Source organism: Myxocyprinus asiaticus, chromosome 23 (genome assembly GCF_019703515.2).
Source record: "Myxocyprinus asiaticus isolate MX2 ecotype Aquarium Trade chromosome 23, UBuf_Myxa_2, whole genome shotgun sequence".
Lineage (NCBI taxonomy): Eukaryota > Metazoa > Chordata > Actinopteri > Cypriniformes > Catostomidae > Myxocyprinus > Myxocyprinus asiaticus.
The window spans coordinates 6,743,303-6,768,246 of NC_059366.1; the positions used below are offsets into that span (position 1 = coordinate 6,743,303).

Here is a 24,944-nt window from a genome sequence, read left to right on the forward strand (position 1 = left end):
GGTGACCATTGTATACCAGTAACTATTACCAGTGTAGAGTGTTGCAAACTCAACACTCTACAAAAACAAATTGCACATTTTACCATTTTTCCCAGTATCGATCAAGCATAAGAAGTGCAAGGTTGAGATGTTATATTGCATAGTGGTAATAGTGGTCATGCTTATGTACTCCCAGAGCTTGTGACATACTCCCAGGGTGACATTTTTATAAAATATTATCGTAAGCAAAGGAAAGCTAAACATTGCATCACATTATTGCCAGAGCAACAGCATTGATCTTGTTTCATAGCAAAACATGCCAGTATCTATCAGTGGTGAAAGTTACAGCATCTTCTCACCTCTTTTCCGAGATAAAAGCATGGCAAATAAGTATATATTCACTGTAAAGCAGCCCCCGAGGGAGTCTTTGCTCTGAATAATGTTAAAAGACCTTTTAATGGGTCATGAAATTGGGTCTTCCTGTGAAAAGCTGCACACATGATACATCACTAATATAAGGTTCTTATGTTTGGGCGGAGGGCATGATGATGCAGAAATGAAAGGGTGACCTGTAAGCATGAGCTCTAGCAGGCCTGTGTATTTCACAACCATTCAGGCTTCTACTCATGATTAAATATGGTACTGAAGCAAGGCAAATTGCAAGGCCACTTAAACAAATGCAACAAACCATACAATTGTGTATTGTGATAACAGCATTAATGGACAGGCTTATCAGCTTTTAAAAGGGAGTAAAAAAATAAATAAAATAGTTCCTTGTTGTTGATGTCAAATGCTGTCCAATCAAACTCAAAACTGTAATTTTGTGCACTTAGTATAATTATCACTTATAAGCTAGCCAAAGTTGGCATATTCCAACATGGAAAGGTTGCATGCCATGCCCTCATCCTCAAAAACGATGAGCAATTGCAATAAGAAAAGGTATGGTTAGTATTTTTTGTAAAGTATATTAGTATATAGTATACAGTTTGTAAAAAGTATATAGTTTGTAAAGTATAATATACAGTATATATATATATATCTAAGTATATATATATATATATATATATATATATATATATATATATATATATATATATATATATATATATATATATATGTGGTAATATTAATACATTTCAATGTTGATGTGCATCCCCCCAGAACTGATGTCACTTTGCTTAAATTAGTTCACATATACTATATAGTCCAGTCAAAAAAGAGTTAATAATGTTGACATATTATAAAGATGTATAATTTGTCAACATTATGAAAAATTTTGAACAGCACACTATATGGTAAATGTGAACTAATCTAAGCAAAGTAAAGTCAAACCCATGGTTGGGGTCAATGAGCATCAACAGGTTAAAGACTTGTGACAGGATTCTTATCTTTTGGTTTTCTTCCATCAAGTTTAGAATAAATAAAGTAAGCAATCAAATGAAATCAAACTTTTTACATTTTTAAAATATTTAATTCACTGGATTATCCAAAAACACAAGTACATAACCATAACATAACTATAAGTTCATGGTTATTAAAATATATAAAACTCTTTTGGGTTTATTTTTCTGGCAATAATAACAATAACGTGCTATATACATTTTATGAATGAGAATATAGAGAGTTAATCTGGTGATACTTCACAAAAAGTGTTAAAGGGATTGTTTTCTCAGTAATTATCTCATAATTTACTCACCCTCATGCCATCCCAGATGTGTATGACTTTCGTTCTTCTGCAGAAAACAAATGATGATTTTTAGAAGGATATATCAGCTGTGTAGGTCCTCACAATGCGAATGAATGGTGATCAGAACTTTGAATGTCTAAAAGGGACATAAAAGCAGCATAAAATTAATCCACAAGACTCCAGTGGTTTAATCAATGTTTTCAAATATGATATGGAAAGTGTGGATGAGAAACAAATCAATATTTAAGTAATTTTTTACAATAAACCTTCACTTTCACATTCTTCTTCTTTTGTTTTTGGCAATTCCCATTCTTCATGAATATCGCCACCTACTGGGCAGGGAGAAGATTTTTCTTTTTTGTAAAAAAGGACTTTAACATTGTTCTGTTTCTCACCCACACCAATCATATCGCTTCAGAAGATATGGATTAAACCACTGGAGTCATATATTTATTTTTGGGATGGCACGAGGGTGAGTAAATGAGGAGAGAATTTTCATTTTTGGGTGAACTATCCCTTTAATGTAGACGTTCAATACAGTAAAATTAGTTAATGCATTAGCAATCATGATCTAACAGTAAACAATACTTTAACAGCATTTATTGATCTTGGTTAATGTCAACATGTTTTAATACATTTTATTAAATCATCATGAACTAATCATGAACAATATGTTCTACAGCATTCATCTTGGTTAATGTTACTTTATAAATTCATAAAAACAATGTAATGTTGTTCATTTGTTAGTTCATTATGCATTAATGTTAAACTACACAGCTTTTAGTATTAAGAATGTATTATAAATGCATAAATTAACATTAATTAAGATCAATAAATACTGTAAAAGTATTAACTAATCTTAACGAGTACAACAGTAAAAAAGGCAGTATTTTACAAGATTTAACAGTAATTTATTACAATAAAGTACTGTATTCTGATTTTTATTGTAAAATCAATGCAGTCTAGGAAATGTTTTGTCTTATAACTCAGTGACATGTTTAAGGTACCCCCTTTGTACATTAAATGGTAACACAACGAATTACTGAAATAAAAAGAAAAGAAAACAATATCACTGCATACAAAATAATAGTGATTATTATTCTTCTTCTTTATTTATTTATTTATTTATTTATGTATTTATTGAGTCACCATTATGTTGTTTAGTGTTAACTTTGGATGGGAACTTTTACTTATTTACCATTAATTAGTTTTCTCCCAGCTGGTATAACTGTGTAGAATTGTTACTGTGTTACATGGATAAAATTTGTTAACATAAGTGATTGATGCTAAAGTTTGATTACAATGAGCAGAGACAACACAATGTGGTGCAATTCTGTATGTTAAAATAAAGAAATAGGATAATAATAAAATAATAATAATAATAATAATAATAATAATAATAATAATAATAATAATAATAAACTTTGTTTAAATTAACTATGATTTCAATTAAAAAACCTTGTAGATAAAATAAATAAATAAATAAAGTAAAATATAGATGATCATTGTGGTTCTACATTACTGTAAGGTCCTGGCCCTGTTTATTGCAAAGTCACACTATGCAGTTGTCTTTTAATCATAATAAGTTGTAGAACTACTACTATGAAACATACCTTGAAAGTCTGTCAACTAGTAACCAGGAATATTCTGTAAACTCACAATTTTTTTTTTTTTTTAGTGAATCTTATTAAAAAGTGTTAATGTTAATCTTTCAACTATACATCTGAAATAATTATTAATCTGACTTATTCATTTTCACAGACTTTTTCCCCATGTATAAATGATACGGAAGAGCAGTTTTCTGTTGACAGTTTGCTTGTTTCAATCACGTTGGGCCTGAGATTGCTTCCTGGTCTATACAGATGATGCATTGGCCTAAACACATACTTAGATAATAGGGTTAGGGTTAGGTTAGGGTTAGGGTTAGGGTTAGGGTTAGGGTTAGATAATGTGTAGCCTCTCATGTCATCATTCATGTGGGAAATTGACTTGTCGCCCAATCAAATGCCATGCATCTTCATTTAATGGCTTGTGCTCAATTTAAACCGGTCATAGCAGATGCGATGGGGATGCATGGGTTGAATCAGCATGCAGCAGCAACAGGGGCGTGCATAGCAGTGTGTCAACAATAGCTAGCATAGATCAGAACAGTGACTGTGGTAATGAACAGTAAATTGGCCTCTCTGTCCTGCTTTAATGGGAGACTCAATAAAATAAAACACTAATCAGGTTATTTGGTTAGCCCGTGTTAAAAAAGCACTCGCTCATTTTGTCCCACAACAGTCATTGGAATGCACAACATGTTGGCAATGTTTATGTCCCTGATTTGTCTACGTCCTGGCAGATCAATCAAATATTCAAAGATGTGTGATGTGTTAAAGGAATCATATCACAAACAATCAGATTTCCTTTGTAATTATGAAATACAAGATATAGATGCACTGTGTAAACATACACAGTCAGGGTTTCACAAATTGTGGGCCACAGATAATTTGGAGGAGTTTCAAAAAAATATAATAATAATAAATAAATAAGTAAAACATTGCAATATATATATATATATATATATTTTTTAAAAAGTATTGTTTTAAAAGACATTTCTTATTTTAAATTGTTATTTTTGGTAACATTTTACAATAACACACTTTGTAAATGGTTTATAAACTGATTCATTAATGACTAAAGTCATTTACAAATGCATTATAAATCACTGATATGCAGTTATAACAACATATATAAAAATTGTGAATTTCATGCAATATTTGCCAAATAGTGAGCAATTTAACTTACATGTTATAAATGATTAATTAATACACTTATTTATACTTAATTACTGCAATGTCTTGACTCACTTGTGTTGTCACATTGATGTCAAAGAATGTTGCTGCTCCGAGTGGTGTCCCAACTTAACTAGTCCTAGTTACTTAAAGTCCTCTGCAAAAACACTTTTCAGGTCTTCATGCTCATTCACATCATATAGCATATAATAAAGCCTGATGACCATTAAACCATACTGAACTTTATTTACATAGGTTTATAAATGCTTCATATGTTAAAATACATTTTCAATGGTTATTAATGTTTAATAAGTGTTAATAAGAATTTATAAAACATGAGATAAAATGGCTCACTGTTTGGCAGGTATTGCATGAAAGTAGCCCTTTTTATTAATGTTATTGTAACTGCATATTAATGATTTAAAACGCATTTGTAAATCACTCATTTGAGGACCATAAGGGAACATTAATGTAAAGTGTTACCATTTTTCCAAATCTGACAAAATACAAATTTTCAAACTAAATATTATGCAATTACATGAATTATTAGAAATGGATTATATGTGATCTAGATTACATAATCTGATTACAAAAATGTATACTTGTAATTGGATTACGTTGCATTAAAAATGTATGTAATCAGACTACATATACTTGTACATATACATATCACATAACAAATCAGCCAAGTGCAATAGACCTAACTAGTGCACAATTTACTGATTATGCTCCATAATTTTAAAAGAGCTGTCTGAGCCAGATCCTGGAATATGTATGATAGACCTAGCAGATGGCACTACATACACTGAAGACAGTGCAATCCCATTCTTCATATAACTACATACAAAAATATAGAAAAATAAAAACATTCATGTCCAACCAAGAGAAACAATTAAGTTTCTGTATTAGAGGTGCTGTATGTTCTATGTATTTGTATATCGGTATATACAGTATGTTCACTAAATATAAATAATTGAATAATTATTCCATGTGTAATCTAACCATGTGTGCAAGTAGCTACCGATATTGAAACACTGCATTGGAAGTGTTTAACAGATAAAATTACTCTGACATCACACCACAGGCAACTGCACTTCCGGGTTCTTTCGAGCAACAGATTTCAGTGGTGGAAATGGGCAGCACTGCCGTTTTAATAATCATTTAAGCATTTTATAATGTAAAAAAAAAAAAAAAAAAAAAAAAAAACATTTGTTGATGTTACTAAAAGTTATTATGAAAGGATATCTTAAGTTTACAGTGAATAGATTATGTACGTTCTTTTTGAATTATCGGAAAAACAAGTTTTAACTTGATTCAGTAGGCCTGTATTATGATGCTGGACATGAACACACATCTTCACGCATTTATCACACTACTAAAGTCTGAGCAATGTGGCATATGAAAATGAAAACTACTAATAAGTGAATATTTGATAGAACTACGGTGACTGCCCACTTTCTCAGCCACAGTGTTTTCAGAAGTACCTATTTATTCTGATTTATTTTCTCCATATGCATTTTAAACAATTCTTCAATAAAGAGTTATAAACCATGAAACAATCTAAAAAAAGTGTTTGTAAAGTGGAAAACAAGACAAAGGTACGAGACTGTGCGGTACGAGAAATTATGTTATGACTTTTATGTAAATTAGGTAATTGAATAAAAAACGATAGTACAACAGTAAAATACTAACTTACTGTATGCTTATTGATTATAAGTATACAAACACTACAGTAAATGCAGTGTATTGCAAAATATTCAAATGTAGACAGAGTTTGTATATAAATTGCTTGAGAGTATAGGGAGACCAGGTGGATGAATTCATTCACAGTGCTTTACTTTATGGGAGTTGGTGGTCACTGCTGAACAGCAACTTCTCTGATTGGTAGATTTCCCTTTAGGATTTTGGGTAATGTAGTTGAATGGAGCAAATTAGGATATGACACTTAATTAAATAGTTAACATGGATGCTCCCTTAATTGTTTTGCCCCAGCATAAATGGTTTTACAGGCACTGAAGCTGTAGTAAGTCTGGCCCAAAATCCCTTGTACCAATATAGCCACATTAGACATAATGGAGAAACACCTTTTCCTTAATATGAGCTGTGAAGATGATGCAATCTCTACAGGCAGGATATGTTTGTTGAGCAGATATTTCTGTTCACATGTTTGTGAGGTGTTGCAGATTGTTAAAGCGTAATAAGCATGTTACTGTTGAGAGTGCTTAGCACTGCTCTTTATACAATAGATGGATGAAATAAATGGTCCCAAGGTATGACAGAGTTTAGAGACACTGGCCATTTATTCTGAGAGAAGAGCCTTTATTGATTTTTGCATTAAGGTAGCCTCTGGTGAAATATTATTCTCAATAGAGGTGACATGGTACGGCCGGGTAAGTAAACTATTGCTTGGCTGAGTCCCTGCACAATCGTAAAAATGTGGCATGGTCATTAATCTGGACAATTTGTATTTTATTTTATTTTTTTTATTGGGGGTCAAAATTTTATGTTACCTATACTGTGATTACAATAGGGAATCTTACACTGGATGTGTGTAGTGCATTGCGATGCGACAAAACTAGATTGCAAAGCACCTTCAGTTGACCAACTTCACATTTCTATTTCCGACACGTTTTTACTCAGCCACTCAGTGACTCAGCCATTTTATTTCCATTCTCCACAGAGTTTCAAAGTAGCTTCCACAACAGTGTTTCCCCAACACTGGTTTACATTTCTATAGAAATTAAAAGTTATTTCTGAACTTTCAGATTTTTCTGAATTTCTAATACTTCTTTCTGCAGTATCATGTTGCAGTATATTTGCAATTGCTGTGCTAACAATAGCCTAGTGACGAATTGCATTCAGTAGCGCTTTCTACCAGCATGTATTAGCATCTTAACATGTCCTTTTACTAGCTAGCATATCACTAAAAGAGATTCATTTGAGTAATTTTTACGTATTAAATTTTGTTAGGTTTACTTGATTCAGTTAGGTTCCCTCTACTTGAATTATTCAAGTTGAAATTACATGGTAATTTTAATTTAAACATGTTGAACCACTGTCTATGATTGATGATTAAATCAAGTTCAATCAAAGAGTATTTATTTATTTATTTATTTATTTATTTATTTATTTTCTGAGTGTGGGTTTAAGCCCTCTTTCCTGTTGCGCCTTATGCTTCCCTCTCAAAATTCATTGAACTCACCCTGTCTGTCTCTCCCTCCCCCTCCATGGCCCTGCAGGGTCCCTCAAGGCCACCGACACATGTCAGGGGCCATCAGTTCAACCTACATTTTCATCACAGCACCTTTGCACTTTCATAGGCCAAACACCTCCCCTCTGAGCCCATTCTCTGCACCTGCTGATCTATGTTCCTCTCCTGCTGGGAGCTTTTCTCATCCACTGCTTGAGTTCCGTGATGGACACTGTCTGATCCCAATTAAGGAAATAGAAAAGGGCTCAGACGGCTGCTTTAGACACTGAGTGACAGCCTTTAACTACTCTATTGATCTGGGTCAATGTCAGAGGCTCATTTAGGTGTTGATCTGATGGGGCAGTAATCACTGCTGGAGGTGTCATTCAAAAAGGCTTAAATATACTGCTGATTGTGTTATACCATGCTGAGACTCTTAAAGGTAAATGTTAGAGAGGTTTTCACATTCTAATGGGGTGAGAAATATTGCACAGATACAGTATAGCTCAGATGGATCTTTCATGCCTAAAACGCAGTACATTTTCATGTGCCAAACATGTACCTGTACAGTGGGGTCCAAATGTGAGTTCGTCCACAAGACTACTAGTGAATATGCTGCTTCTTCTTTTTTTTTTTTTTTGCATTACAAATCATATTGTCTGCATAATATTTTGAGTGGAAAGTTTAACTTAAAAACTGAAAATTAAATTCCAAATTGATTTGGTACAGCGTGTCACCCTTTTGTTTGTAATGACACTTAATGATTAAGTTTGAGAATGTTCCAAAAGGCATCTTGTGTGCATCTTGTTCCTGGCTCAGTGGAGGAAATCTGACCTTTTAGAATTACTATAACATTGTCAGTGACACAAATTTGCATATGTTTGATTAGTAAATTAATAGTGAGAATAGTAAAATGCAGAATAATACAATTTCTTCATTTTATGCCATTACTTTTGCTTTATACTTTACTTTCTGATTATTTCCAGGTTGAAATCCCCATATGTTCAAGATAAAATGGAATCAAATCAGTTATCATAATAACATCACAATTAACATAATTATTATTTTTTTAATAATTTCAGCTCTAGCCATGTCTTCTAAGAAATATTCCAGATTTTTCTCCATTTTTGTCCTTCCTATAATTGAAATGTTTGTTTGTTTGTTTTTGATAATATTTCTTCTTTTTCACAATAAATCAAATATTTACCAAACTCTCTCTGAATCCAGCACAGCAGATTGCACCATCAATTTGAAAATATGATTAATGAAGAGCTTTTCCAGTAGACTCAGATCTCAACGGTAGACATTTCCACAATTAATTATTCCACATTAAATCAATTGCGAGTCCTAAATGCTTAAAATAGAGCAGCCGACAGACAACATTTTCGCAGGCTGGTTTGCTGCGTCTACTGGGATACAGATTTTTTACTGGAGATGAGCGCATTTTGAGTGCAATATCATGAATATGAATGTACAGTTGATTTCAGCTTTTTAAAAATCACTACTTTTTTATGCATTTTGCTCCAACTAAGCCATGTCAGCCAAGGACATCATTTTGGGGTTATTTAAATAACGTGATACCAAGTAAACCTTGTCTGTTCAATTAGTGATGCAAGCATTAAGTCTCATATTTGGGATTAGGAATTTGAACAAACCCCTGACCTTAACTTCAGGTGGGGTGGGGTGGTTGAGTATTGTCATTGGAGTATTGACGCTGACTACCACCCCTGGAGTTGTGAGTTCCAATGCAGGGTGTGCTGAGTGACTCCAGCCAGGTCTCCTAAGCAATCAAATTGGCCTGGTTGCTAGGATGGGTAGAGTCACATGGGGTAACCTCCTCGTGGTCGCGATTAGTGGTTCTCGCTCTCAATGGGGCATGTGGTAAGTTGTGCATGGATTGCGGAGAGTTGCATGAGCCTCCCGTGATGTGAGTCTCCACGGTGTCATGCACAATGAGCCACGTGATAAGATGCGCGGATTGACGGTCTCAGAAGCGGAGGCAACTGAGACTTGTCCTCCACCACCAGGATTGAGGTTAGTAACCGTGCCACCACGAGGACCTTCTAAGTAGTGGGAATTGGGCATTCCAAATTGGGGAGAAAAGGGGATAAAAATAAAAATAAAACAAAAATGTAAAAATGTATTAAACTTCAACGTGTACTTGGTCCAGTACGACAGGAATGGTACCTCAAATCATGCAGCTTGTTGCGATTTTTGCCTGGAAGACAAAAAAAACAGGTGGACAAAAAATTATCTGGAATTTAAATTAAAGGAGAGACCTGAGCCATATCTAGGGACTATTATATCAAAGAGACCTGGTGGCAGGTTGTTTTGACTTGGGCAACTAAGCAACCACGTAGAAGTCACGCAGAATATGCTAGCGAATGCATCCTCCCAAATCCACTTTTCTCAATGTGGTTTTCTCAACTTGAAATGATTTTCAGTGATAGCTTGAAATGCACTATAAAGAAATACCCTACTTGAGATTTATCATTGTGCTGCCAATACCAATGCCAAGACTTAGCGAAAACAGGCAAATAATTTGAAATAGGCTATGGTTTTGTTCCAAAACCTAGAAAATTGCTTTGCTGTGTACCGCCTAAATAAGCATTTGCCATTTAAGGCCTTGTCCACACTAATATGTTTTCAGTTGAAAACACTGTTTGCACTCCCTTATATCATAATTTGAAAAAACATTTGGTACTAGAGAATATTTGTGAAAATCTCAATTTTCAGTGAAGGAAACCGGCAACATTCGTTGTGGATGAGAGGAGTAAACGTACCAGAATCAATGCATTTTCCTATAACATCCTAATTGCAATGGATCCTCGTAAGGTCCAGGATGAGATGTATATCACACAAATAGCTCTGTTTACATATAGCACATGGGGACTCTACTAACGATTGATTTTAATAGGGTTTGACATTAGCATGTTGCTAAGCTAACAATGCAATACTGTATTAGAACTGTTCAGCCATGGCATACATTTTTAGGCCAGCCCAGAAAACTAATTACCATAGGAATTTCCTATGGGTTTTGCATGGCAGTTTTGGATTTATGAATTAAATAAGGTCTGTGATCTCAACATGAGGTGACCCACTTCATGTAAAATAAAACTTTTATTATGCTGTACTCATATGAGTCTTCATAAACATGCTTTTCGAAGTTACATTCAATTTATTTATTTAATTTTTTTTTACAGAACAACTTCCTTTTGGTCAAGTTGGCGAATTTGCCTGCCAAACTTGAACTCCATGCAAAATCCTCGGGGGGAAATTTTTTTCACCACCGAAAGTCCATCTTGCATAATTCATGACTGTATTTCACTTGCGGAATTTCACCGTGCGAAGGTAAATGCAACTGCGCTTAAAGTGATTCCTAGGAAATTGTTTTGTTAGATGTTTTCAAGGTTCTCAGTATTCTGCTTATTTAAGAAACAATCCCACCAAGAAAAATACAATCCTCAGAGAAGGCCTGATCCAGTTTTATCAGTGAAGCAACAGAATCAACATTCAGCTCTTAAATGTCAGCATCTAGATTTAGCTCTGTTAGTTGCCACAGGGGTTATGTAACATCTCCGCCCATTCCTTCAGGCACCACTCATATGTGGAGGATCACAATGCATGTGGAGTTTATAAAAGTGGTCTTTGAAAAGGAAAACGACTCCTTTAAGAATCCACTCATTACTTTTGAAGCTTGTGATTCATTGGCAACACCAGGTCTCAGATGAACATGTTCATCAAAAGTACTGCATTTCAGCAGGGAGTCAATAGCTTTTTAAATGTACTTAGTCCTGTGTCAACATTACAGTCAACATTTCCACAATCATAACTAGTGTTGGGTTCGAGTCCACCTTAGTCGAGTCCGAGTCAAGTCTGAGTCCAAAAGGAGCCAAGTCGGACTCAAGGCCGAGTCCGAGTCAAGTCCGAATGAATCTGTTCATGAATGTGAATTAAAATTGTAACTGTGAACTCAACATCAATATTTTAAGCTTATTTTAACCTTCACAACTAAGAAAAAAATATAAATGTAACAAAAACACATCTGTTGAATTTCATATATACATTTTATGATATGTATTCTACTGAACAAACTTCAAAGTGGTTTCAGAATGAAAGCATATGCTTTAGGTGTATGATGACAAAACTGTCCATCAACACAATTCTTATTGTGTTCTGTTGACATTTCAATTATTTGTTGCTTTTTCCCCTCCACTCAAACATACACCAAAGAAAGTGAAAGCTGCATTAGTCATTACAACTTTCGAATTTTAATTTAGTTTTTATTTCTACTTCATTTTCAATTTGTCAATTCAATTTAGTTTAGTTTTATTTAAAATTATCCCTATCAATAATAGTCTATAATGAGATTTCTTTCTAAGTCTCTATCTGCCAACTGATTTGGGAAAATACATACAAATGTGTCCACACAGTAGTATTTAGCATTCTTCGCTGAGAAGTTACATCTCACGATATGACTGCAAAGTCTACATCCAAAACTGGACCAGTTCAAGCTGACAGCACTGCGTGGAACACAAGAGACTACAGAAGCCCACATGTGTAGATACATTATGCCTAAAAAGACTTAATATCCAATATTAATTATATTTTTTTGTATTTTTATTTCGATATGCTGTTTTTAGTAAACTGCGAGAGACATGATGTGGGTGACTTGACTCAATGAAGTTCTTGATTTTAAGTTTTTAAAGGGATAGTTCACCCAATAATGAAAATTCTCTCATCATTTTCTCACACTCATGCCATCCCAGATGTGTATAACTTTCTTTCTTCTGTTGAACAAAAATGAAGATATTTAGAAGTATATTTCAGCTCTGCAGTTCCTCACAATGTAAGTGAATGGGTGCCAAAATTTTGAAACTCCAAAATCCACATAAAGGGAGCATAAAAGTAATCCATATGACTCCAGTTGTTAAATCCATATCTTCAGACATGATATGATAGGTGTGGTTGAGAAACAGACCAATATTGAAGTCATTTATTATTATTTTTTATTATTATTTTTTTTTTCATAAATTCTCCTCCCTACCCATTTGGGGCAATATCCAAGAAGGATGTGAATCACCAAAAACAAAAGGAAGAGAATGAGAAAGTAAAGTGGAGATTGATTGAGAAGAGAGGAGAATTTATAGTAAAAAAGGACTTAAATATTGATCTGATTCTCACCCACACCTAACAAATCGCTTCAGAGTATATGGATTTAACCACCAGAGTCATATTAATTTTATTTTTACCTTATTTGGATTTTAGAGCTTCAAAATTTTGGCACCAGTTCACTTACTGTACATTGTATGGACCTAAAGAGCTGAGAAATTCTTCTAAAAATCTTCGATTATGTTCAGCAGAAGACAGAAAGTCAAACACATCTGGCATGGCATGAGGGTGAGTAAACGATGGGAGAGTTTTATTCCTTTAAACTATTCCTTTAACCATGATGAAACCGTGATGCGAGCACCGTCTTGGCTGCACAAACGCTGCACACGATTTTACCAGTCGTCAGGTCCCGTGCCATGCGAAACTACCTTGTTTAGTTTCTAGTACATTGGCTATATACCTGTCTTTATGCTTTCGTCATGCCAGCCACCTTGGTAATCGTTGTTATGCAGTAGTCTCCATAGTAACATTCAAGTGAATTGGTTGACTGATGAGTGTACCTGTGCACGACTGCGCGTGCATATGTGTGTGTGTACGTGTGTTTGCTTAAACACATTGAAACAACTCTGGCTATGTCTATGACATCAGGGGGTGCTACAGCTGCATGCGGACAGAGATGTGTTCATTTATTTCTGTTTCATTATTTTGTTTGTTTGTTTGTTTTTCATTGCATCATAAATGCCATGGACTCGGCTGGACTCAGCTGGAAAAAACCCGAGTCCCAAAGGCTCGAATCCGAGTCAAGTCAGAGTAAAAATGGCAAGTCCAAGCTATAAAAATTGGACTTGTGACTCGGATACCCCAATTCTAATCGTAACATGCGTGACTGCATCACTGTAGGAAAAGTGTGTAGAAAACTGTGTTTGTGAACTATTTGCTAGAACCTGACTTTCTGCAAATCAGTAGAGAACACGGGGCAAATTGTACACCACTTAAGTAATATTACTAGATCAAGCTGCTAAGTTTTATAATATGTCCTCCACCCCCATTTTTAGATTGTTTCTTTGCCCCTGGCACCAGCTCTTGTGAATGTTTTGTATGCTCTTTGAACAGTTGCCATATATGAAGATAGCACAGAACTGATTCAAGTCATGATTGTGTTGTCAACATGAAATGCTTACCTTCAAACAGCATTATGATCATAGAGATGCACGATTCACGTGTTCCACTGGAGTCCTGTGCATGAGTGCAGAGCTGCTTCAGATGTGCATGCTTCATAAAGACCCACACAGAGAAAGGGATCTTAGGAATTTCATTTCAGGCAGTGTATGAAGATGAAAAGAATAAACATAGCAGAGTGAAAGGCACTGGACATTATTACGTTTGTCATACAGCGTGACGTAAAATGATGATTCTTCAGTTAGAGGAGGTTTTGTGTCCCCTGGTATGATTTTACAGAAAAATACTTTTTAAATGCATTTATTGGGTCTTTAGTGACCTGGGACCTCATTCCTGCCCCTTTATCCAAGTTTTGGAGTTATCTTTCAAGGAAACATCAACGTTGCGTAATGACGCAATTGGGACTACGTCAGTTAGTCACGTGGTCTGAAGCCTGTATACAATCACGGCAATTCATTGACTGATGCCGCTTAAGCGATGCCCATAGGAAGCCGCGTCACAGAACCCATATAGGCAGCTGCTTTGGCGCCATTTTGCCAGATTTTCTAACTTCAGTGCATGAATTTGTCTAAGCCCGTGTTGGTTACTAGCAATTCACGCCGAAGCGAGGACTGTGTTCTCCCTTTTGAGTGACAACACGTGAGGATGTCACTGGAATTGAGCAGTTCGTGTGCGGATTCAACCGCATTGTTAAACAGACCCGATGGCGCTTCATCGAAGCTCTGTCAAACCATGCGGTCTTTGAAAGGAGCCATATGAGCCTTGAGGCTCTGGCTCTTGTCATAAGAAGAAGGGGACCCACTTTATATTAGGTGGCCTTAACTACTATGTACTTAACCATTTGATACAATGTACTTATTATGTACATACATGTTATTGCATTGCAATTACATTTAAAGTACTTACATTTAATTATATTTGTAGTTACACTGTTAACTCCTAACCCTTACACAACCCTTACCCCAAAACCTAACTCTAACCCCTAATCCTAACCCTAACCCTACCCTTACTCCTAAACCTACCCGTACCTCAACCTCAGTATCAGCAAATGTGGGCATTTTGCAGAACAACATGTAGTTACACAGAAAATGCATAGTCTTGTATGTATTTAATGTTAGTACATAGTAGTTAAGGCCACCTAACATAAAGTGTGAACGAAGAAGGATTGAATGTGAAATTAAGTCAGCCACAATGATGGAGGCACGAGGGGTTCCCTCCACTGTGTCGCTGGATGCAAGAGCACCATCTAGTAGTTACTCGTTGCACTACAATAGAGAAATATGCATTAATTCCTCTGTCTGCCCATGTTACAGCATGACAGTAGTTACAAGGCGCTCCGAACTGGGTAATCCAAACGAGAGAGAGTGCCTTTTCTTCTTACAGCATAATGTCGCAAGACCTGCGAGGGGACTGGTTTGTGATAATAGATTTGAAGGATGCATATTTTCACATTCATATTACGGCAAGGCACATCCGTTTTCCTAGGTCCTGTTATTAGCATTGCCGATATTTATGAGGGTTGGTGATTTGCATGCCCTGTCGATCAATCCTCTGTGTATGGAATTTGCGGCAGGATTATCTAAGGTCGTACTGAGACCTTGTTTGGGCTATTTGCCTAAATTCATCTCTACATCCTTTTGCTCGCAGATTGTTAATTTGCAGTCCTTTTCTCCTCCGCCGTTTGAGTCGGAAGAGCATAAAAGGCTACATATGTTATGTCTAGTGTGGACTCTGCAGGTTTATGCTGACCGTACTAGCCAATGGCGTAAGTCAGAGAAGTTGTTTGTGTGCTTTGGTGGCCGCATCAAGGGTGTTTCGGTATCCAAGCAGAGACTGTCTCGTTGGATTGTGGATGCAATCTTGAGTGCTTACGAGGCGCATGGTTTGCGTTTGCCTCTGGGTATTTGAGCCCATTCTACAAGGAGCATGGCATCCTCATGGGCATTGGCTAGATGTGCGTTCTTGGAAGACACTTTTATGGCGGCAGGATGGTCCTCTACGCATACTTTTGTTAGATTTTATAATTTGGATGAGAGTTTGTCTCCTGCTTCCCAAGTTCTCTCGATTCAAAAATTGAGTAAGTTTTTGAGATTTCTATTTCTTTAGCTCACTTGTGCGCTGCTATAAGCTTGCCACATTGGCTTAGAGAGTTGGCAGCTACTGTTTGCATGGCATGATGATATCTCATCTCAATTGTGTCATTACGCAATGGCGATGTTTCCTTGAAAGGGAACGTCTCGGTTACGAACGTAACCTTGGTTCTCTGAGAGAGAACAAGATGTTGCATAGCTGGCCATACTCTCTAGTTGCTGCATAGGCTCGTGTCTGTTGCAGAAAATCTGGCAAAATGGTGTCAAAGCATCAGCCTATTCCGTGACCGGGTTCCATGACGTGGCTCCCTGTGGGCGTTGCTTAAGCACCATCAGCCAATGAATTGGCATGATTGTATACAGGCTTCAGACCACGTGACTCACTGATGCAGTTCCAACTGCGTCATCATGCAATGTCTCATTCCCTCTCAGGAAAACAAAGTAACCAAGACGTTATGCCTCCACTTCTTTAGTATTCCTCAACCTTTCTCTTATAAATATTGTAACAATAAAAAAATGCCAAAAATTGCCAGAATTGCATATACAGTATATATATATATATATATATATATATATATATATATATATATATATATATATATATATATTGGCACCATTTGGAGTAAATTCTATAGATTGTTGTGTGTGAAAATCCCAGGAGATCAGTAGTTACAGAAATATTCAAACCAGCTCGTCTGGCACCAACAATCATTCATGCGATTATCCAATCAGCCAATCATGTGGCAGCAGTGCAGTGCATAAAATCATGCATATATGGGCAAGGAGCTTCAGTTAATATTCACATCAACCATCAGAATGCGGAAAAATGTGATCACAGTGATTTGGACTGTGGCATGATTGTTGGTGCCAGATGGGCTTGTTTGAGTTTTTCTGTAACTGCTGATCTCCTGGGATTTCCACGCACAACAGTCTCTAGAATTTACTCCGAATGGTGCCAAATAAAAAAAAAAAAAAAAAAAAACATCCAGTGAGTGGTAGTTATGTGGACGGAAATGCCTTGTTGCTGAGAAAGATCAAAAGAGAATTGCCAGACTGGTTCGAACTGACAAAGTCTACGGTAACTCAGATAACCGCTCTGTACAATCGTCGTGAGAACAATATCATCTCAGAATGCTATTCTGAGATGCGGGTTGGCACTGTATTGGTGGCACGAGGGGGAACTACGCAATATTAGGCAGGTGGTTTTAATGTTGTGGCTGATCGGTGTTTATATATATATATATATATATATATATATATATATATATATATATATATATATATATCCCAATGTATATTTGTGCTTCCATAAATCATATTTTTTAGAATTATCAATATAAGTTTAATATCACATTATATTGATTACTTTTGTTTTAGGGCTGGGCAATTTATCATGTAAAAAAAATAAAATAACTCAATTAATGCAGTATTTTTTTTTTTTACTTCCTGAAACTTCACGTGATAGGAGAAAGGTACCTTTGTACAGTGGGCAAAACTTCACTAATGTTTTTCCTGACTTTCTGTTGCTAAAATTGGCATATGTACATTTTCAGGAGGTACACGCTCGACTCACATCCTCACACAGAAACTGATTGTGTGAAGCAGTGCACGCTTATTCATTACGTGCGTCACATGTCGACACGGGCATAATAAGCACAGGAGCGTATTTACTGTATGGAGAATGGAGACTTCACCTGCAAGAGGTGAACCAGGCGAATGGCAGCCAGAGATTTTAAACTTCAGCAGTGTACACTTAAGTTTCTCTTGCCAGTAAAGTTTGACATGAATTGAATCTGCCTATTTGATCCTATTATTTAAAAAAAAAAAAGTCCAAGTAACTCTATCTGAAAAAATAAATAAATAAAAACTAACATTTTAACATGTACATATTTAAATAATTAAAATAAATGATGACTAATCAATTTATTTCAGACAAAGTATATAGTAAACATATTTATAAGGAATTTTTAATGTTTGTTGTAATGTATCATGTACCATAATTTAATTGTGATTAATCACAGAAAACTGTGCGATTAATCAGTTATTTTTTTATTTGTTTTTATCGATTCACAGCCCTATTACAACACAATTTACTACAATATTCATGCAAATGTCTACTATATCATGTCAATTTTATATGCAACGACGGTTGAAAGTCATGATAAGAATCAGATCCTCCAGGATATGTGATATGTTTGAGGTCTAGTTGTCAAAAGTGCCCTTAATAAAAGATTCACCCAGAAATGTGTTTCTGACATGTTTTTGTGTTTTCTTTTCCAGTGCTACCAAGTCACACGTGTGGAAATCCAGGTTTGATCCCGAGAGGAATAATCCACGGGAGTAGGTACAACGTTGGTGACAAGATCCGCTACAGTTGTGTGATGGGATATGTGCTGGAGGGGCACGCGGTGCTCACGTGTATAGTGAGCCCAGGAAGTGGTGCATCATGGGATTTCCCAGCACCTTTTTGCAGAGGTAAGATGTTCCAAGCTTACTTGGACTAATGGGTTAAATCAAGGGTTCCCACAGTCATGATAAACCAGAAAATATTTTCAGTGAAATTTTTCAAATCATGATTTCCAGGCCTGGAAATTTAATGTAAATGCATATATATATATATATATATATATATATATATATATATATATATATATATATATATATGAAAAAATGTCACTACACTTCTATAGTGAATATAACAGTTTCTAGTTTCTAAGATATTTAATAAGCTAGAAATTGCTTTTTTGAGTGCAATCTTAAATTGTGATATAAGAGCTTTATCTACTATGGAAACATACTGTAACTTTCAAGGATTAAAACTTCCTCATCTCTGAAAAAAAATAAAAATAAATAAAAACAGCTTGTTCTGAATATCCACAATTTTTATCAGACTTAAGAATACATTTGACACCCACATTTTTTTGTCAACAATACCTATTTAATATAGAGAATTTAGGCTCTTCCGATGGTAATGAGGAAGCAGGATTTATAGTATTATCCCTAAGGAAACGATCTTTACGTGGCTCGTTTTACGTATCTTGGCAGTAAAATAAACACTAGGGGTGCTATAACAACAATGACTTTTCTTCCCTTTCACACAAATCTTCAGTAAAATGGCAGATTATGAGTTCATAAACATTTCATTTTCACCCTGTTCCTCACAATGCTATCTTATGACATCTAAACACTTTAGACACTACACTTATAGTTCATGACTTGTAAGGAAATATTTTAATAGCTGCATTATATATTAAAATACAGTTACAAGCTTATTCATGCATGGTTGAATTGCACAGTAACTAAGACTGTTGCTCTTACAATGCAAAATGAGTACAAGAGCATGCTAGTTGACACATGAGCCGAAAGTGTTATAGAAGCACAACAGAATGACGTGGTTGCTTCAGGAACTGTGTTTTCTTTGTCACATTTGATTTTATGACACTATCGGTAAGGTTTAGGTTTAAGGTTTAGGGTAGGGAGGTATGTTGTGTTTATTTAAAACTGATTATACATTTACATGCAAAACACAATCTATTCTGGAGAACACTTAACTCGCTTTTAGCGCCACACAGTGGATATTTTACCTTGGAACTGCCGCAAAACATGTAATAAGCAACATAATATTATTTAGCAAAAATGTCACCACAGTCACACATTTTTTTTTTTTTTTTGGAGATCAGGCTGGTAAATTTACTTTTAAATGACATATTTACAACTTCTGTATGTTTTTTTTTTTTTTTTTTTTTTTTTTGCTCAGCTGAAGGAGCTTGTGGCGGGACGTTAAGAGGAACAACAGGGACAATATCAAGTCCCCACTATCCTTCAGAGTATGAAAACAATGCAGACTGCACATGGAGTATTCTAGCAGAGCCAGGAGACACCATCGCCCTGGTCTTCACAGACTTCCAGCTGGAGGACCGATATGACTTTCTAGAGATCAGTGGCACAGAAGCGCCATCAATATGGTGAGTGTACTGACCTCTGATGCTGCAACACATCACAATCTGTTCTCTCTAGACTATGTTGGAAAGCAGCGTCATATGAACTGTTCCAGAATCACTCTTATGTATTGTGCATAGTGAGAGGAGTGGCTGTCTTTCTAAAGCACTGTTTGAACAGAATATGTTTTCTGAATGGCACTGAGTTACAGTTAATAACTGGGAATTAATAATGGTCTCTATTGTCTGGATGTGGGCATTGCAGGAGGTCATGTGCTCTGCACGTTAATCACAAAATTGATATAAGCAACGCTTACAGTGGGGGTCCACATTCTGAGACCACATTGAAAATCTGACACATTTTAATTTAAACTTGGAAGGTGCACAAGGCAGTGCAATGAAAAATTTTGAATTATAGTATTCATCAAAATAAATGAGCATACTGTATATTATAGACAGTCTATATATTGTAGATTTCTCAGAGGACACCTGCGTTGTCCATAAGACTGTAGGTAATTTGCTGCGTAACCTTTATAGAGGTTGTACATTTTGGAGCGCTGTTTGTCGGAAGGACCTCATTCTGTAGTAGAGTAAAATCCCAGATGTTCTTCGGTTGGGCTTCGATCATCATTGCATTTAGAAAAAAATAGTCTGAGACACTTCTTCTGGTCCAACATTTTTAAATAATAATAATAAAAAAAATAACATTTTTAGTTGGCTAAAATTTTTAGTGACTATTCTAACAGTGTTGCTGTTTGCACTCAACAGTCTGGTGGAAACAGAAACTGAAGACAAGTTGCACCCCTTGTGTTGCTGCACTGGCATGGGGTGTAACGATGGTGTGGATGTGCTTTTATTGTGTGGATGACCATGGTTCAACTCCCCATTTTGTCCCACTTTTCCCCATCCTGTTTCCTGTCTCTACTCTTAATATTCCCTATAATACTACTTATAATAGAAATAAATAAATAAATTTATATAGTTTGATTGCCTTGCAGGGATTTGGTCACTGTGACGGTCGGGGATTTGAGAGAAAGGTTTGATCTGGGTAAAATTAATAATATTTTTACTAAAGTAATATTGTAATAACCATGTTTATTGATGGAAGCCACAGCTTATTTGCAATTAATCATGGTGTTACTACAGTAATATGGTGTTACTAAAGTAACCAAACTAATTTTATGGTTACTGTGATTTTACAAAATACCATGGTGATCTTAAACTATGAAATGCTTTAATCACGGTGACCAGATGCCCCAATAAAATCTGGACAGTCCCGATGTTAAGGGCCGAGTCCCGTGTCCTGACGAAGGTATAGTCAAAACACCTTTTGTCCCGATTATCAGTCTTAGCTTTTGACAACAATTTGAGGCAGTGTCCTGAGCTGGGCAAAGTGGAATACCATTGAGAAAAATGTATGCACCTTTTTTTAGGACCTGTGCTGTATCTATACAATGCTTGATGGCTGAAACTGCATGTTGCTTAGATACGAGTTAATAGCTGCAGTTTATGCATTCATTACACAATTGTATTGTTTTATTAGCACCCCCTCTGAACAATTAAGCTGTGTGTGAATGTAGCTTATTCTGTAAGTAATCCATTTGACATTAAATCTATTTCAAATCTTCTGAGCCATCTGAGCTTTGTATGAAGAAGTGACAAATTTCAGTCTGGTCTTAAAGGCGCAGTCACACATACCTTGGCAGGGCATATTACGGACGAAAAGGCAATGGCGCATGTTGAGCATGTGTGAAATAAGCAAAAAAATAAAAAATAAAAATAACTGCTAAGCAGCCTCTTTTAATGCTGCACTATATTCTCTTTGAGATTGAGGTTAAAAAGTTGCTCACAGCTAAAATGATTTCCTCTTCCATTATAATTATTAAGTGTACAAACCACCGCCCACACAGAGGGCATTGTCAAACCAAACAAATTCCTTTTGGTCAAAGTTCACCAATCTTCAACTCCGCGCGAATTCCTCGAGGGGAACTTCTTCGCCACTGGAAGTCCATCGCGTGAAATTCACAATATGTATTTTGCGTGCAGAATTTTGCAGTGCGAAGGTAAATGTGAACACACCTATACACAAAGCTATCATATGCACACCAAAATGCTGATAATTACGAAAATCTTCTTATTCAAACATTTTAGTTACTCTCTGTTTTTGACGTCAAACCATAAACGAACATGCGTACAACACTTGTGCACATTGGATAAGCCAGTTATGACACTGGTAGAGGTGTTTACATGCAATGAAAATTGGGATAATGGGCAAAAATTAACCAGTGTCATGGGAGGTGGGCGCTAACAAGGAGGCTAAATGCTACAGCCTCTAGCGCAGGGGTGTTAAAATCATTTTGGGTCACAGGCCTGATTAGACCAAGCGACGTTGCTTGGAGGCCAAGTTTAGATTTATAAATTGTATATACTGTGTGTGTGTGTATATATATTTTTTGAGATAGTGAATTGGTGGGTTTTTGTTAAATGTGAGCCAAAATCATCAGAATTAAAAGAACCAAAGACTTAAACTACTTCAGTCTGTGTGCATTGAATTTATTTAATACACGAGTTTCACAATTTGAGTTGAATTACTGAAATAAATGAACTTTTCCACGACATTCTAATTTATTGAGATGCACCTGTATATATATTATTTAACTTTTTTTAAATAACTTAAAATTATGTATTAAAATTATTAATTATCTTTAACAAAATTGTATTATATTTTATGAACTTTTACACAAAACATTTTGACTTGACTGAGAGCAACTTGCAGAAAATCACATATTCATTCAGCCCCTCCGAGTAATTCAGTAAGTTCATTTTCTGAAGGATTTGTCAAACTGATTCAAAATGAGAACTCGTGAGCTGGTGAATCACTGTTTTAAATGTACCGGCTCATAAGAGTAATTTATTCATGAATCGGACTAAACCAGTCACCGTGTTTGTTGTTGAGTACAGCCAGCAAACACAACGCAATAGAAAGGCGTACTGTTCTGGTGTTATTTCACGGTGCATGCTTTTTTATGTCATTCAATTCAGAGCAATCTCATAACTTGGGTAAAATATAATTTCTTTAGTGACGCTGGTAGTTCAGTGGTGGAGCAAAGGAAAATTGGAGCAGGAAAATAGAAAGATGTTGTTTTCATAGCTAGCACTGGGGTAAAAATATTAAAAAATCATTTGCCCACCAGCCAAGGTGGCTGTGAATGCTCAATTTCACCAGCCACTTTGATTTTTTTTTTTTTTTTTACCAGCTCCTTTGATTATTCATAAAGGTATATAAAACACCACTTCTGAAGCTGTAGTGAATTATGATGACACACATGACAATTAATTAATGTCGTTGCATGTCATTTGCTTTGTATATATTCAGCCACTAATGTTTGGAATTAAGCAATGTTGCATTCACAATGCGTGTAAATGCAAACTGCTCTGTGAAAATCAAGCGAACTAAACTAGAGCACCTCCTGAGATGATCTGAAATCATTTGCAATGTTTTCATAGACAACACTGTTCTTGCAGATGACTGAACTGCATGCACGTGTTCCATGAGAAGCACTGCGCTTATGGGCGGCAGAGCGCCTTTGAATACACAGCAAATCAGCCACATGCATCAACAGCTTTATTCTTTCATCTGTTCTTTAAATATAATCAAGTGTATTTCTTCAAACGAACGTCTTTGTGTCTGACAGCATTTCTTGTGACGTCACTCCAAGATTTTCATAAGCCACCCACCACTAACCCACCACTATACGTAAAATATCCTAATTTTGCTAATTTTACTCTGAACAAAAGGAAAAACATGGAATTTACTAATTTCATTAACCAGAGGTTACAGCACAAATACTCACACAATTAGTTGAAGGGAATCAAGCAATAATATTTACAAGAAAAAGAGAGAACCGCTCGCTCTTTGGCTGGAGCTTTAGCCTCAACAAACCATCTGAAACCAAACATAAATGCCAATGAAGTAAAACCTGCTTAAAATGAATAATACTTTAATGGGACGGAAACAATGGAACAGTTATTACATCTAATATTTATCCTTGGACCTGTCCATGTTGTCATTATTTATATGAGAGAAACTTCACTGTGGGAATGTGTGGCCATGGAACTTGTGTCACCCTCTGACATGTGTGGCTTTCGCTGATATTCGTGACTCTGCAAGTGCTGAATGTCCCGCGTAATTAAAATAAATTCTAAAATAGCTACATGCAACACCACAAATTTAAATGTTTATCTGTTCTGCTGTTGCTAGTAAAATAATAGTATGAATACATCTTTCGTTACAGGCTAAATCAACGTGAATGTTTTCAAACATTATTTTTTTTTATTTTTTTTTTCGCAAATCATCCTGCGGGCCGGAAATGACACCTTGGCGGGCCGGATCTGGCCCACGGGCCTTATGTTTGACACCCCTGCTCTAGCATCAGTTGCTAGTGTGCTTCTTGAGGCCAGGGGTGTGAGGTTTACACACACTGTACAGCTATCACATACCAGCTGGCTCCCGTTTCACATGCAAACATGCTCATTTTTGTATGGAAATGTGATGCGCAAAGAATCATAAAAAAAAAAATCATATGTTTATGTTAAAGGAGCTGTAAGCGATTTTTTTTTTCATGGAAAAGTATGCAAAAACATTTCCTACTTCCTTAAAGATATTAATTAAATATGTGTCCTGAGACATCTCACCGGTCTCTGTGACAGCTGTAGACTTTGTATACAGCAAACAAAAATGTGTCTACAAACCGCGGATATTGACGCTTTTCCACCTGTCAATCAATTTGCTCATTCTCATAGCATTGTATTTGAAGCGGATCACTAGCTGCGTTTGCATGGACAGTTTTTTTTAATCATTGATGATTCAGAACGTACTGTTTACATAAACGCTACTGTAGCGCAGAGGAGGGCGGGGCCGGGCGGAATGACGGAGGCCCGGAACCCAATCAGCCTGATGAGGCGAGCGAGGGAAAAAGGCGACCGAAGACG

General features: G+C 35.9%; 1 protein-coding gene across 1 annotated transcript in view; it reads left to right on the forward strand.

Annotated features, from left to right (window-relative positions):
• The window catches only part of LOC127414313 (CUB and sushi domain-containing protein 1-like), a 520,597-nt gene that overhangs the window by 160,793 nt on the left and 334,860 nt on the right, over nt 1–24,944 (forward strand). The window contains exons 4-5 of the mRNA XM_051652256.1: nt 18,295–18,489; nt 19,772–19,979. Coding sequence (XP_051508216.1) covers nt 18,295–18,489; nt 19,772–19,979 — 403 coding nt within the window. The remainder of the gene's footprint in view (nt 1–18,294; nt 18,490–19,771; nt 19,980–24,944) is intronic.